The 16,983-nt window shown below is 46.9% G+C and overlaps 1 protein-coding gene across 1 annotated transcript; it reads left to right on the top strand.

The window, feature by feature from the left end:
• Positions 1-405: 405 nt before the first annotated feature.
• Positions 406-16,917, top strand: BSPRY (B-box and SPRY domain containing). The gene is made up of 6 exons (XM_077283957.1): positions 406-1,221; positions 3,242-3,340; positions 8,096-8,326; positions 8,553-8,578; positions 8,967-9,091; positions 14,463-16,917. Exons 1-6 carry the CDS (start codon positions 832-834, stop codon positions 14,984-14,986), a joined length of 1,395 nt encoding a protein of 464 aa, XP_077140072.1. The 5' UTR covers positions 406-831; the 3' UTR covers positions 14,987-16,917.
• The last annotated feature ends 66 nt before the right edge of the window (positions 16,918-16,983 follow it).

The following is a 16,983-nucleotide window of genomic DNA, read 5'->3' on the forward strand; positions in this document are numbered from 1 at the left end:
TATAACATTGCTTATTTTCCTGTGTTTTATTGACTTATGAAATAAGACTTAAAAGGACGGTTACTCTAAGATATTACCTGATCCATGTCTCCAGCCCATAATTCTGATATAAGACATCAGCTGCAGTCACTGTGAGCTGTGAAATAACGAGAAATACACTCACAATATTCTGTACAGGATTCTTCAGCTTCAAACAAATCACAGACACATTAATGTATTTTATAAACAGGAAATAAGTGTCCAATATTTACTGACTGTCCAGGAATGAATGACTGAATGAATGAGTGGATTGAAGATGGATGAATGAATGGATGATGGATGAATGAATGGATTGATGATGGATGGATCAATTAATTAATGGATGGATAAATGAATGAATGAATGAATGAATGGATGGATCAATGAATGAATGTCTGGCTATCTTCTTTCAGGGGTAAGAATAGCGCAATCCCAGACCCCACAATAAGTCACTAGGGTCGGTCAGGTTTCCCCGGGATCCATCCGGTGACCTGGTGCCAGATCCACCCTGAGCCTGGCACATCCAGTGTTGCTATTTCTATTGCTCCTTGAGACCCCTGTGTGATCATCCAGTCATGTCCTTGTATCCTGCAGTTGTTGTGGAACTACAAGTCCCAGCATTGCTCTCCCTGCCGTCAGCGATTGGTCGGGGTGCGCAGTCCCCTCCAGAGCAGAGGTTCCGGCACAGTGTCTCCTCGGTGTCACTGGCTCCTCCCTGGGGCAGTCTCTGCTCTCTACCTGGAGACAGGTGCAGGAGCGCAGGCTGCTGGCAGCCCCAGACCTCCTCTCTCCAGGATCCTGCTCGCCCCCAGCATGTCCCACCCAGGCTCTGCTCCTGGAGACCCCCAGCCTGCTCTGTGGGTGATCACTGGATCTCCTTCCTGGAAGGGATCTGGGAAGCTGGACACGGACAGGACGTCTCCCTTCGCTGTGGAGTGGATCCCTGATGATTCCCTGGCCACCTTATCCCTGGACAGCTCCAAGGAGACCATTGATCTTGAAGACCACCTATCACCGGGGCAGATTGAGGTGCAACAGGGACCTGTAGAGGTATCAGTGCCCGCCGCCTGCAGGGCCCATGGGCAGCAGCTCACCCTCTTCTGCTACCAGGAATACAAGCTCATCTGTGCCCAGTGCAAATCCCTGGGCACCTGCCAGGCTCACCGGACCAGGCCAGCAGAAGAAAGGGCATCGCAGATACGGGTGAGTAGTCCTCCTGCCCAATCCCCCTCTCCTCCCTGCATTGCAGAGCTCTGCCCTCCGATGCCACCCTGCACTCAGTATGGCCACCCTAGGGTTAACGCTGGAGCCCCCTCGTGTGCAGCGGCAGGAGGAGGGGAGTGTTTCGCAGCAGCAGAGACCTGACTCATTGCAGCAGAAGGGAGACCATCTCCTGTGTGCCAAGCAGCCAGCCACTGCTGCCAGCCGGCCTGCCTCCGCCAGGGGGCGACACTGGTTCTCTAAGTTTCGCCTTATCTGCCCCTAAGAAAGCTGGGTGACATCCTTTAAATTTTTTTTATATGGATGACAGCATTCCCAGGCGTTCCCCTCTGAAATCCGCACCAAATCCTGAACATGTGAGCGTACCCTAAAAAAAAGTCTGATCACACCCCCCTATAGACCACAGTGGAGAGGAATGCCGCGGATTTTCCCTCCTCATACTTGTCATTTCCTGGGTGACACGAGCCGCACACGACCTGACACACTGGGCCTGCACGGTCTACAAGTGCTGTAGTGAGGGAAACCGCCTGCCATAATACTACTATCACAGTGCCCCCATAACAGTGACAGCCACGAAGCCCCCAATACAGAGACAACCGTGTCCCTATAACAGTGCCTGCCCTAATAGCCCCCATATCAGTACCTGCCCTAATAGCCCCCATAAGAGTGACATCCACAAAGGTCCCAATACAGAGATAACTGTGCCCCCATATCATTGCCTACCCCAATAACCCCCATAAGAGTGACATCCACAGAGGTCCCAATACAGAAACAACTGAGCACCCATAACTGCCTGCCCTATTAGCCCCCATAACAGTGACATTCAGAGATGTCCCAATACAGATACAACTGTGCCCCCATAACAGTGCCTGCACTAATAGCCCCCTTAACTGTGACAGCCACGTTATAATCTATAACAATTACAACCATAGTGCCCCCATAATGGTGCCTTTACTAGTGCGCTAATAACAGTGACAACCAAATTCCCCACAAAAAGTGACAGCCAGTAGTCCGACAAAATAGTGACTGCCTCCAATAAAAGTGACATCCACCGTGCCCTCATAACAGTGACAGCCAGTGCCCTCCATAACAATGACTTTCACAATGCCCAATAACTGTGACAACCGTGCCCCCATAACAATGGCATCCGCAGTGCTCGGCTACAGTCCCCTCTTAGCAGTGACAGCCATCATGTCACCACAACAAGAATAGCATGTGTTCCCATAACAATACTGAGTGTTCGGACAACAGGGAAGAACTGGGGAATTCTTGGGTTGTCAGACCCCTCGCCGCATGTAGCGGTCACCATGGCTCTTCTTTGAGATGAAGAACTGACTAGAGGAGATTCCACGTTCTCGTAGGACAAGTCCTGCAGCTTCTAGGGTCAGCCATCACTGTGTCTCTCCTAGCTGGGTGCAATCTATTGTTCCCTGGTATCAGCCATTCCAGGATGGGTAGAGACTGATTTGTTTCTTTACTCAGATACCGCTGGTGGACATCAGAAATTAAGGTGGATCCCTGCTTTATGCCAAAGCCCAGAAGGAGTTCCCCTTTAAATATAGTAATCTGTTCAGTGATCTCCATCCGGAGACGGTGGCCGCTGTCATCATGGCCGCCTATGACAACAATGTGGCATTCTCTGTATCTGGCCCTCACACAATGCACGCCTTTATTCCCGGCCTGATTCCTTGGCTCCTGAAGTTCAGGCCAGGGAACACCTCAGGAGTTGGGTTACCGCCGACATGTGGGTATCACTTTCATGTAGGACTGGAGGGGACTCTCCATAGGGATTAGCAGCTCTACACACAGCACCTCATATCTCAGCTTCTCAGTCAGGACAACAGCCGCCATCCCTGAAGCGGAGTTATCATGTCAGCTAATTAAAAGGGCATTCTGATCCATTCACTGACAGCAAGCAGTACTGAATCTGTCAGGTCTGATGTCCTGTACTGATCCCACCGCTCTCGTCATCGACGTCACTAATGAAACGTTTTCTTCTCAGAACAAGATCGTCGATCAATGCGAAAAGCTGCAGCTACAAACAGCAGGAATAGAGAAGTATCTGAGCGACGCGCTGCCGGCCAAGATCCCACAAGTGGCGGTAATTATATCCTCAGTCCACAGCCGTGTACTCCTGAGATATACACCATATACAGGACAATAACTGCCAGCATGGAGGAGGCAGGGATCGTCATCACAAGTTCCAATATTCTCAGCTTTGAAAATACCATAGACCTGAAATAACAAATCACTATTCACTTTCATCCATAGCTAGATCCTGTATCCAGAGCTGCACTCACTGTTCTGCTGGTGCAGTCACTGTGTACATACATTACATTACTGATCCTGAGTTACATCGTGTATTATACCCCAGAGCTGCACTCACTACTCTGCTGGTGCAGTCACTGTGTACATACATTACATTACTGACCCTGAGTTATATCCTGTATTATACTCCAGAGCTGCACTCACTATTCTGCTGGTGCTGTCACTGTGTACATACATTACTGATCTGGAGTTACATCCTGTATTATACTCCAGAGCTGCACTCACTATTCTGCTGGTCCAGTCACTGTGTACCTGAGTGGTCAATCTACCCTACCCGCTCTTATGACCCGGCTTAACTGTGAACATGTGCTCTGGACACACATGCCCACATCCCCTCTCAGCTGCGAGCCCTTAGGTGCACATAAATTCAAAGCCATGAGTCTGACCAGACATGTGTGACCATCTTTCAAATTCCATCTTTTAAATTACAGATTTTTAATTACAATGAAATAGACTAGAATTGGACTGGAATTAACTGGAAGGTAAAGGAATAGAAAACTACTATAATGTTTCGGTTTCTTTTAACATACACCCCCATACTACTTTATTTCTTCCTATCTCCTGTAATCCCTCCACCCAGTAAGGAACTAGTCATTTCTCCCTCCATCCTCCCCAGCCACCTCACCTCCTTCACAGAACTGTTCTTCCACATACAATCCTTTTTCTCCAGACACACAAGGCTCCATCATGACCTATCCTGCTCCCACTTTCTAACGCTCTGTCTGCTGCTCCTCATTGCTGGCGATGTATCCCCTAATCCCGGCCCTCCTCAACACATCTCCACACTCATTTGTAACCCCCTGCCACGATTCTCTACACATTTTCACAACCACAGTAACCTCATACCCATTCATCCAGCCCCCACTCCCCCGGTCCCCCTACCTGGAGCACTATGGAACGCACGCTCTGTCTGCAATAAACTGGAATTTATCCATGACCTCTTTATCAATAACAAACTCTCCTTCCTTGGCATCACTGAAACCTGGCTCACCCTCTCTGACTCAGCCTCTCCAGCCGCTCTTTCCTATGGTGGATTCCACCTCTCTCACACCCCTCGCCCCAGCAACAAACGTGGTGGAGGAGTTGGCTTGCTCCTGACCGATACCTGCTCCTTTACCCCAATTCCACTACCACCTTGCTCTACTCTTCCCTCGTTCGAGGTGCACTCCGTCCGCATCTACTCCCCCTCCAACTCCAGCTGGCTATCATCTATCGCCCCCCAGAACTAGCCATCTCCACCTTTCTTGACCACTTCACCACCTGGCTACTTCATTTCCTCTCAGCCCACATCCCCACTATCATCATGGGTGACTTCAATATCCCCATTGACACTTCCACCTCAGCCGCCTCTAAACTTTTATCGCTCACTGCCTCCTTTGGCCTCACTCAATGGTCATCCGCAGCCACCCATAAAGATGGCCACACATTGGACCTCATCTTCACCCACCTCTGTTCCCTTACTAATCTCACTAGCTCACCCCTCCCCCGTCTGATCACAACCTACTGACATTTTCTTCCCTCTCCCCTCCTAGTGCGTAACCTCCACTCCACAAACTCACTCACCCTTGCAGAAATCTCAAACACCTCAATTTACACACACACACACTCTCTGAGTCCCTTCTCCCTCTTACAGACTTAGCTTCCTTCCATGACACAGATGCTGCTGTCACTTTTTATAACACCACAATAACAGCAATACTCGATTCGGACGCCCTGCTCATGCATAGCAAAACTCGTAGAATCAACAGGCAGCCCTGGCTAACCAGCCTGACCAAAGAACTGAGACTGGCTTCCAGGGTCGCTGAACGGAGATGGAAGAGATCTCGTTCTGCTGAGCACTTCACTGCATACAAGCAGTCCCTCGCCAGCTTCAAGTCCACACTCGCTGCCACAAAACAAACTTACTTCTCATCTCTCATATCCTCCCTGACTCACAACCCTAAACAGCTCTTCAACACTTTCAATTCTCTACTCCATCCCCCCAGCATCTCCTCCCTCCCCTCTCATTTCTGCTGAAGAATTTGCCTCATTCTTTAAGCAGAAGATCGATAACATCAGACAAAGCTTTGGCTCGCAGCCACTCCTCTTGACTTCTCAGCCCTGTTCCAAAGCCAGCTTCTCCACCATGACAGACGATCAGCTCTCCATCCTTCTGTCAAGATCACATCTCAGCACTTGCACGCTCGACCCGCTCCCATCCCACCTCATCCCTAACCTCGCAAAAGTCTTCATCCCAACCCTAACACAACTCTTCAACCTCTCACTTACAAACAGTGTCTTCCCCTCATCCTTCAAACACGCATCAATCACACCTATCCTCAAAAAACCCTCCCCATCCTCTGTGTCCAGCTATTGCCCGATATCCCTTCTCCCTTATGACTCAAAACTACTGGAACAGCATGTCCATCTTGAACTGTCCTCCCACCTCTCCTCCTGCTCCCTCTTTGACCGGTTAAAATCTGTCTTCCGACCACATCACTCAACTGAAACTGCCCTAACTAAAGTGACCAATGACCTACTAACCGCCAAGAGCAAGCGACACTACTCTGTCCTCCTTCTCCTGGACCTGTCTTCTGCCTTCGACACTGTGGACCACTCCCTCCTGTTACAGATTCTCTCATCTCTTGGCATCACAGACTTGGCCCTATCCTGGATCTCATCATATCTAACAGACCGGACATTCTGTGTCTCCCTCTCCCACACCACCTCCTCATCTCGCCCCGTCTGTCGGTGTTCCCCAAGGCGCAGTTCTAGGACCACTACTCTTCTCCATCTACACCTTCGGCCTGGGACAGCTCATAGAATCCCACGGTTTACAATATCATGTCTACTGCTGATGACATGCAGATCGACCTGTCTGGACCTGACCTCACCTCCTTACTCACCAAAATCCCACAATGTCTGTCTGCTATTTCATCCTTCTTTTCTGCTCATTTTCTAAAACTGAACATGGACAAAACAGAATTCATCATCTTTCCCCCACCTCACTCTACCCCTCCACCCGACCTATCCATCAATGTCAATGGCTGCTCACTTTCCCGGTCCCGCACGCTCGGTGCATCGGGGTGATCCTTGACTCTACCCTCTCTTTCAAGCCACATATCCAAGCACTTGCCTCCTCTTGCTGATTCCAACTCAAAAACATTTTCTGGATCTGTGCATTCCTTGACCATGAAACCACAAAAACACTAGTACATGCCCTTATCATCTCCCACCTCGACTACTGCAACCTCCTACTCTCTGGCCTCCCCTCTAGCACTCTGGCACCACTCCAATCCATCCTAAACTCTGCTGCCCGACTAATCCACCTGTCTCCCCATTACTCCCCAGCCTCTCCTCTCTGCCAGGCCAGGCCCTTCACTGGCTTCCCATTGCCCAGAGGCTACAGTTCAAAACACTAACAATGACATACAAAGCCATTCACAACCTGACTCCTCCATACATCTGTGACATGGTCTCCCGGTACCTACCTACACACAACCTTCGATCATCTCATGATCTCCTTCTCTACTCCTCTCTCATCTCTTCCTCCCACAACCGCATCCAAGACTTCTCCTGTGCTTCCTCTATACTCTGGAACTCTCTACCCCAACACATCAGGCTCTCACCTACCAAGGAAACCTTCAAAAGGAACCTGAAGACCCACCTCTTCCGACAAGCCTACAACCTGCAGTGATCCCCAGTCTACTGAACCGCCACATGACCAACTCTACCCTCTCCTAGTGTATCCTAACCCATGCCCTGCAGACTGAGCCCTCGCTGGCAGGGTCCTCTCTCCTCCTGTACTTGTGTGTGCCTTGTTTTACTCAAGTTTATTGTACTTGTCTATATTTTCCCCGTTCACATGTAAAGCGCCATGGAATAAATGGCGCTATAAAAATGTATAATAATAATAATAATAATTACATTACTGATCCTGTACTAATCATGAGTTACATCCTGTATTGTACTCCAGAGCTGCACTCACTATTCTGCTAGTGCAGTCACTGTGTACATACATTACATTATTTATCCTGTACTGATCCTCAGTTACATCCTGTATTATACTCCAGAGCTGCACTCACTATTCTGCTGGTGGAGTCACTGTGTACATACATTACATTACTGATCCTGTACTGATCCCTGAGTTACATCCTGTATTATACCTCAGAGCTGCACTCACTATTCTGCTGGTGCAGTCACTGTGTACATACATTATATAACTGATCCTGTACTGATCCTGAGTTACATCCTGTATTATACCCCAGAGCTGCACTCACTATTCTGCTAGGTGCTATTGTCAGGTGACTTATGCAGAACAGCTCCCACAATGCTGGAGGACAGTTAGTTCTTCCTATATCATATCACTGTACAGAGGCTACAAAATGATGACACTTCGAGAACTGCCGTTACCTTTGTGTGTGACGCAGAAGTCGGGCTGCTGGGAGGCTTTAGCTCTGAATGGTGCAGAATTGTGAATGCAGCTCTGTATTCACAGTCTTCTCCATGTACATGTGATCCAGTGTAATGAGCTGCACCTCTGTTACAGAGCACGGCCAGGAAAGCTCGTGAGATGATCATCCAGCGACTGAACTTCATCCGCACCGCGTGTGACAATGAGGAGCAGCGCCTGCTGGAGGAGATCCACGCGGAGGAGGAGCGGGTCCAGCAGGGGATCCTCACCCAGAGAGCCCACTGGACGGAGTCCACCAAGAAGCTGTCTGGTATCAGGAGCTATCTGGTGGACATGCTGACCAAGATGGACGACCTCAGCCTCATTGTACGTAATATTCTGTACTACACAGGAGATTCCTGTAGTCCTGAATTGTTCTGGACTATAAATGATCTAACGGGATAGAGACCTTCCTGGTGTCAGGAGTCCACAGGTTGTATCGATTCTGTTTTATTAGCATTTCTGGACTATTGGATTCTGGATTAAAGAATTTATTGTAATTCCATTTTTTTATACCCTAATCTCACTTTTTTCTGTTTTTTTGTCCTCTCAGGTTTCTGAAAATAAAATGGAGGACAGGTCAGTGCTTGTACGAAACGTTAATATTGTAAGCAGACAAACCTGCACAGTAAAGGTAGCAATCCTCTACAGCTCCTCTGCAGACTTATGTGTCGCTATGGTAACAGACTACAAACAATCCCCTATGTAGTCTGATTTTTCAGTCATCCTCTTCTCTAGTGATGCTCTGATAATATTTGGTCCTTTAGGAAAAATCTGAGGGATAGGAGGGAGTGTGGCCACAGGGTCGGACCTCTCAGGATCTGTTTGTGGTCTGTTACCATGGAGATACATAGGTCTGCATTGCTTTGCTCAGGTCATTTTGACACATGATGTGACTGTGCATGTTGCCTTTATTAGCAGGATATGGCAGGTATACGTCTTATCAATTTGTGTCTTCCCACTGTAGAACAGAAGAAGCAGAAGGAATTCTGGAGCCTCAGGAGTCGGGGAAGTTAAACTTTAACATGAATTGTTGTCAGGGTCCATTACTGAACAGACTGTGGGCCCTGTCTGTCCTCTGCCACACCTCCGGTCAGTATAAGACATTGCACCATCATATATCCTCTGTCCCTGTCTGTCCTCTGCCACACCTCCGGTCAGTATAAGACATTGCACCATGATATATCCTCTGTCCCTGTCTGTCCTCTGCCACACCTCCGGTCAGTATAAGACATTGCACCATCATATATCCTCTGTCCCTGTCTGTCCTCTGCCACACCTCCGGTCAGTATAAGACACTGCACCATGATATATCCTCTGTCCCTGTCTGTCCTCTGCCACACCTCCGGTCAGTATAAGACACTGTACGATTATATATCCTCTGTCCCTGTCTGTCCTCTGCCACACCTCCGGTCAATATAAGACATTGCACCATCATATATCCTCTGTCCCTGTCCTCTGCCACACCTCCGGTCAGTATAAGACATTGCACCATCATATATCCTCTGTCCCTGTCTGTCCTCTGCCACACCTCCGGTCAGTATAAGACATTGCACCATCATATATCCTCTGTCCCTGTCCTCTGCCACACCTCCGGTCAGTATAAGACACTGCACCATCATATATCCTCTGTCCCTGTCCTCTGCCACACCTCCGGTCAGTATAAGACATTGCACCATCATATATCCTCTGTCCCTGTCCTCTGCCACACCTCCGGTCAGTATAAGACATTGCACCATCATATATCCTCTGTCCCTGTCTGTCCTCTGCCACACCTCCGGTCAGTATAAGACACTGTACGATTATATATCCTCTGTCCCTGTCTGTCCTCTGCCACACCTCCGGTCAGTATAAGACATTGCACCATCATATATCCTCTGTCCCTGTCCTCTGCCACACCTCCGGTCAGTATAAGACACTGCACCATCATATATCCTCTGTCCCTGTCTGTCCTCTGCCACACCTCCGGTCAGTATAAGACACTGTACGATGATATATCCTCTGTCCCTGTCCTCTGCCACACCTCCGGTCAGTATAACACACTGCACCATCATATATCCTCTGTCCCTGTCTGTCCTCTGCCACACCTCCGGTCAGTATAAGACACTGTACGATGATATATCCTCTGTCCCTGTCTGTCCTCTGCCACACCTCCGGTCAGTATAAGACATTGCACAATGATATATCCTCTGTCCCTGTTTGTCCTCTGCTACACCTCCGGTCAGTATAAGACACTGCACCATCATATATCCTCTGTCCCTGTCCTCTGCCACACTTCCGGTCAGTATAAGACACTGTACGATGATATATCCTCTGTCCCTGTTTGTCCTCTGCTACACCTCTGGTCAGTATAAGACATTGCACCATGATATATCCTCTGTCCCTGTCTGTCCTCTGCTACACCTCCGGTCAGTATAAGACACTGCACCATGATATATCCTCTGTCCCTGTTTGTCCTCTGCTACACCTCTGGTCAGTATAAGACATTGCACCATGATATATCCTCTGTCCCTGTCCTCTGCCACACCTCCGGTCAGTATAAGGCCGGCGTCACACTGGCGAGTTTTACGGACGTAAGAGCGCAGAAACTACGTCCGTAAAACTCGCATTACATACGGCACAATTATTCTCAATGGGGCTGCTCCTATTAGCCGTATATTACGGTTCAGTATTATACGGCTTTCTACGGCCGTACAAAATCGCAGCATGCTGCGTTTGTCAGCGTACTGCGCAAAAAAATCGCCAATGAAAGTCTATGGGGGCGAGAAAAATACGGATTCCACACGGACCAGCAGTGTGACTTGCGAGAAATACGCAGCGGTGTTAGTGAAAAGTCGGTTATTCAATTGCCGGCTTTTCATTTCTCCTGCACAAACCCGACATGATATGAGACATGGTTTACATACAGTAAACCATCTCATATCCCCCTTTTTTTTGCATATTCCACACTACTAATGTTAGTAGTGTGTATGTGCAAAATTTCAGCGCTGTAGCTGCTAAAATAAAGGGTTAAATGGCGGAAAAAATTGGCGTGGGCTCCCGCGCAATTTTCTCCACCAGAGCAGTAAAGCCAGTGACTGAGGGCAGATATTAATAGCCAGGAGAGGGTCCATGGTTATTGGCCCCCCCCGTGGCTAAAAACATCTGCCCCCAGCCACCCCAGAAAAGGCACATCTGGAAGATGCGCCTATTCTGGCACTTGGCCACTCTCTTCCCACTCCCTGTAGCGGTGGGATATGGGGTAATGAAGGGTTAATGTCACCTTGCTATTGGAAGGTGACATTAAGCCAGATTACTAATGGAGAGGCGTCAATTATGTCACTTATCCATTATTAATCCAATTGTAGGAAAGGGTTAAAAAACACACACACACATGATTTAAAAGTATTTTAATGAAATAAACACAGCGGTTGTTGTAATAATTTATTGTTCTCTCAAATCCATTTGCAGTCCCTCGCTTGGCAACATAATAAACGCACAAGATACATACCTTCTGATGTACTGTCAGGTCCAACGATGTAATCCATCTGAAGGGGTTAACTAATATTACAAGCAGGAGCCCTGCTATAATGCAGCTGTGCTCCGTGCTTGTAATTCCCCTGCGAATGAATGAAATGTAGGTCATTGACCTACATTTCATTCATTCGCGGTGAGGCGCCCCCTGGTGGATGTCCTCATATGACCTGGAGCGTAGGAAAAAGTTCCCAGGCTGCAGTTCATGAGAACATCCACCAGAGGGCGCCTCACCGCGAATGAATGAAATGTAGGTCAATGACCTACATTTCATTCATTCGCAGGGGAATTACAAGCACGGAGCACAGCTGCATTATAGCAGGGCTCCTGCTTGTAATATTAGTTAACCCCTTCAGATGGATTACATCGTTGGACCTGACAGTACATCAGAAGGTATGTATCTTGTGCGTTTATTATGTTGCCAAGCGAGGGACTGCAAATGGATTTGAGAGAACAATAAATTATTACAACAACCGCTGTGTTTATTTCATTAAAATCCTTTTTAATCATGTGTGTGTGTGTTTTTTAACCCTTTCCAACAATTGGATTAATAATGGATAGGTGTCATAATTGACGCCTCTCCATTATTAATCTGGCTTAATATCACCTTCCAATAGCAAGGTGGCATTAACCCTTCATTACCCCATATCCCACCGCTACAGGGAGTGGGAAGAGAGTGGCCAAGTGCCAGAATAGGCGCATCTTCCAGATGTGCCTTTTCTGGGGTGGCTGGGGGCAGATGTTTTTAGCCACGGGGGGCCAATAACCATGGACCCTCTCCTGGCTATTAATATCTGCCCTCGGTCACTGGCTTTACCGCTCTGGTGGAGAAAATTGCGCGGGAGCCCACGCCAATTTTTTCCGCCATTTAACCCTTTATTTTAGCAGCTACAGCGCTGAAATTTTGCACATACACACTACTAACATTAGTAGTGTGGAATATGCAAAAAAAAGGGGGATATGAGATGGTTTACTGTATGTAAACCATGTCTCATATCCTGTCGGGTTTGTGCAGGAGAAATGAAAAGCCGGCAATTGAATTACCGACTGTTCACAGATATCGCGCTGAATGAAATCTAAATACAGAATATATATATATGTGTCTCAATGACATATATATATATATATATATATACTGTATATATGTTTTCCCGAACATTTGAGCACATAAATCCATTAGATGTCGGTTTTGCAAGCCTGCGCGAAAATCTCGCAGTACGGATGCCATACGGATTACATACGGAGGATGCCATGCGCAAAATACGCTGACACACCCTGACTACGGATCACTATTTTGGGAACATTTCTCCGTATTACGGCCGTATTACGGCCGTAAAATACGGACCGTATTGTCTTACGCCGAGTGTGACGCCGGCCTAAGACATTGCACCATCATATATCCTCTGTCCCTGTCTGTCCTCTGCTACACCTCCGGTCAGTATAAGACACTGCACCATGATATATCCTCTGTCCCTGTTTGTCCTCTGCTACACCTCTGGTCAGTATAAGACATTGCACCATGATATATCCTCTGTCCCTGTCTGTCCTCTGCTACACCTCCCGACAGTATAAGACATTGCACCATGATATATCCTCTGTCCCTGTTTGTCCTCTGCTACACCTCTGGTCAGTATAAGACATTGCACCATGATATATCCTCTGTCCCTGTCTGTCCTCTGCTACACCTCCCGACAGTATAAGACACTGCACATTATATATCCTCTGTCCCTGTCCTCTGCTACACCTCTGGTCAGTATAAGACACTGCACCATCATATATCCAATTTCCCTGTCCTCTGCTACTCCTCCGGTCAGTATAAGACACTACACTACCTTTGTATTTTTCAACACTTCTGGTCAGAACGAGTCACTAAATCTTCATAAATCTTCTTCCTCTGTCGTCTCCTACACCTCTAGTGAGTATAAATCCCTACATTTTCATAAATTATTTATCTCTGCCCTAACACCTCTTCTATAATGTCCACGTACCCTCAATATGGACTACTCCCATACATTCATTAGCACTGTTGTACCGGACGGGTGGAAGAAGTCAGAAGAATATCTTATATTTCTAAGACATTCTTATGACTTCTTCAACCCCTCCGGTCATTAGAAAGACTCTTCGCTTAATATATTCATTTTCCCTTTTCTCTCTTACATCTCTGATAAAGATAGAAATCCACATCTTCTTATATATTATGCCTTGATCCTATTCTACACTTCAGATCATTCTAAGACACTACATCTTCACATATATCATTTTCTTATATTCGCATCTGTCAATATCAGACTCTACATCTTCACATATATAATTTTCTTATATCCTCGTCTGTCAGTAACAGACTCTACATCTTTAGATTTCAGATTTTAAATCCCTCTTTTGCACCTCTGGTCAGTATAAGACTCTACATCTCTACATGTTCTCTTTCTCTGTCCTCTTCTATACCTCTAGTCATTATAAACCAATACATCTTCATTAGTGATGAGCGAGTGTACTCGTTGCTCGAGTGGTCTCCAGAGTATTTGTTAGTGTTCGGAGATTAAGTTTTCATCACCGCAGTTGGATGATTTACAGCTATTAGCCAGGCTGAGTACATGTGGGGATTCCCTAGCAACCAGGCAACCCCCACATGTACTTATGCTGGCTAATAGCTGTAAATCATTCAACTGCGGCGATGAAAACTTAATCTCCGAACACTAATACTCGGAGATCACCCGAGCGTGCTCGGGGAAAACCTGAGCAACGAGTATCACTAATCTTCATATATCTTACTCTGCCGTCGTTTCCTACACCTCTGGTCAATATACAACAAAACACCTTCTGTCCTCTCCTACACCTGCTGTCAGTATAAGAATCTTCACCTTCTTCTACACTGAATATATTTTACTACACTGTTAGATAGATCATAACCTTCCAGGATGATGGGACATAATGTCTTCTTACTTTTCAGCTTGTGAAAGCCTCACGTTTGATGAGAAGACCATGAGCCCCTTACTCGCCTTATCAGACAATAACAGCCTTAAGTTTTTCCCAAAGAAAGCAAAGGACTACCCAGACGGACCTGAAAGATTCGACCACTGGCCCAACTGCTTGGCAGTAGAGTTCTTCCAGAAGGGCATCCATATGTGGAAGGTGAATGTGGAGACGTGCGGTGCCTACAAGCTTGGCATCACCTACAGGTCTATCGCACGAAAAGGCTCGGGCAATGATGCCCGGCTCGGCTACAACCCCGTGTCCTGGATCTTCTCTCGCTATGACAAAGACTTCCGCTTTTCCCACGACTCTCAGCATCACCCCGTAGAACTTCTCAAGAGTCCCAAACAAGTTGGTATCCTGGTGGACATGGACGCCGGAGAGCTGGTCTTCTTCGACCCCTCTTCTTGCATCATCTTGTACAGCCACCAGACGAGGTTCTCCGCTCCGATCAGCCCAGTGTTTGCAGTGGCCGATGAGAGCATTAGTCTTGAGAAGTGATGATGATGGAGGCGTCGTCCTTATTTATAAAGAGATTTGTATAGAAAAGACTGAAGATTTTTATATAATCTCTGTGATGTTGTTACATATGTAAAGAAGAACTCCATGGGTTGCTTCTCAGGAAGCTGGCCCTTACCTGCTTGGAGATGGGTGGTCGGTTATGGCCCGATGGTTCCTTCCTTGCCTATGTTAGGTCGAGAGAACATAACGTGGGCTCTGTACTTGGGGTCCCACAAGCAGAGTGCAATAAGGCCATGATGGACACCAGGTGTCATATGTTATTTTCAAGCAAGTCTGAGAAATCAATGCGTGACTCCATAGGTCATATCAGGTTATGTAACATTGACTTCTTGGAGGTGCCACAAGACCCTGTGTAGCTACATCATTGTTTATTTTCCAGGAACATCATTCATGTCCTCAGCATGTCTCTGATATTACAGCAGCGCAAGCAAATTAATCTGGCTGAGCTGCAATACCAAATCCAACCCAAGGACAAGAGTGGCGCTATTGAATTAAAGTGAAAACATTAAAACATATCCCTCACTGATCTAATATAGCCGGTGTGGTGATCAGCTTATTGTATGTCCAGCTCATGCCACCCATGATTTCACCCAGGGGCAGCCTTGTCTGTAGTATTAGTAGTGGCCATTCATATAAAGATCCTAAAGGGATCCTCCACCCTGGGACTCAAAAAGAACCAAACATTGCTAATTTACCTGGCGCCTTCCATTTGGCTCACGTTCCCTCCTCTTAGATCGGCGCACCATTCCTCCCACATCCAGGATGGTATGGGGAGCAGAGCGGTAAATCTAAACCATGCCTCCCCTGTACCGTGAGATAGGAAAGGCCGAGGAGGCGAGGTGTAGACTTACACTGTGCTCCCCATGATATCGGTGATAATCACTGGAAGCCCTCCAGAACAGGGGCTTTTTCTCCAGAATGTCTTTCCATTCTGACTAATAAAGGGGCATCTAACCTAGGACCCCCTTCTATGATGTCCACATACCCTCAATATGGACAATTCCCATATATTCCTTAGCATTGTTGTACTAACGGCTCTTAGCTAGAACGGAACGTTGGCCACAGAAAGTTCTATGGCTCTCCAATATGATTTCATGTTGATGCAATCAGTAGATGGCAACATAATATTTTTGCAACTTTTCCATTCACTGAAGCCGTGGAAAGCGGTCTATCCTCCACTTCTGCTTCTGAGGTCAAGCAGGTGGAGCCAGAGACAAGTGGGAGGATACTTAGTTTCCTAACTGGAATACCGGTCAGGCTCATTTGCATGTTGAATTAGAAAGTTTTTGCCCCCCCTCTCTCTTATATAAATGTGACTATTTTTTCATTCCACCTTTGCCTTGGAAAATGTAAGACTGTGAATCCTTTAAGAGATAGATACCGTATTCTGTAAGACATGATTATGTGAAGATTCAGATGTAGAATTCTAGAAATTCTAAATATATTTGCACAAAATCTATAAAAGTTGTTATAATCGAATGTAAGTTATAATGTATTATATAGAACCTGTCACTTGTCATAAATGTCATTTTTCTTAAGCTGGTGTAAATGCTGCTATTCTCTTGAATCAAGGGATGTTTTTCCTTTCTTCCTGCTCCTCTCCGTTCCTGAGATATGGCCCCCTGTTCCCTGTATATAAATCTGGTCTCATTAGCCAAACAAGTGTGGTCCTACAGGGCACACCCACATAATAGCGTGATGACCACACCCACTTGGCTAACGACTAGATTTATATGCAGCGAAGTGGAGGCTGTATCTCAAGACTGGAGGGGAGCAGGAAGAAAGGAAAACCATCCCCGGATTCAGGAGAACAGTGGCATTTACCCCAGGGTAAAAAAACAACATATTTATGGCAAGTGACAGGTCACCTTCAAGTGGCATCACAATGAAAATATTATATTGTTATACCATTCATGTGTCTGTGGTCTATTATAGCACATTACATTTTGGCAACACAATTTACACAACGTTGGGAG

The sequence above is a fragment of the Ranitomeya variabilis genome, chromosome 2 (assembly GCF_051348905.1).
Source record: "Ranitomeya variabilis isolate aRanVar5 chromosome 2, aRanVar5.hap1, whole genome shotgun sequence".
Taxonomy (NCBI): domain Eukaryota; kingdom Metazoa; phylum Chordata; class Amphibia; order Anura; family Dendrobatidae; genus Ranitomeya; species Ranitomeya variabilis.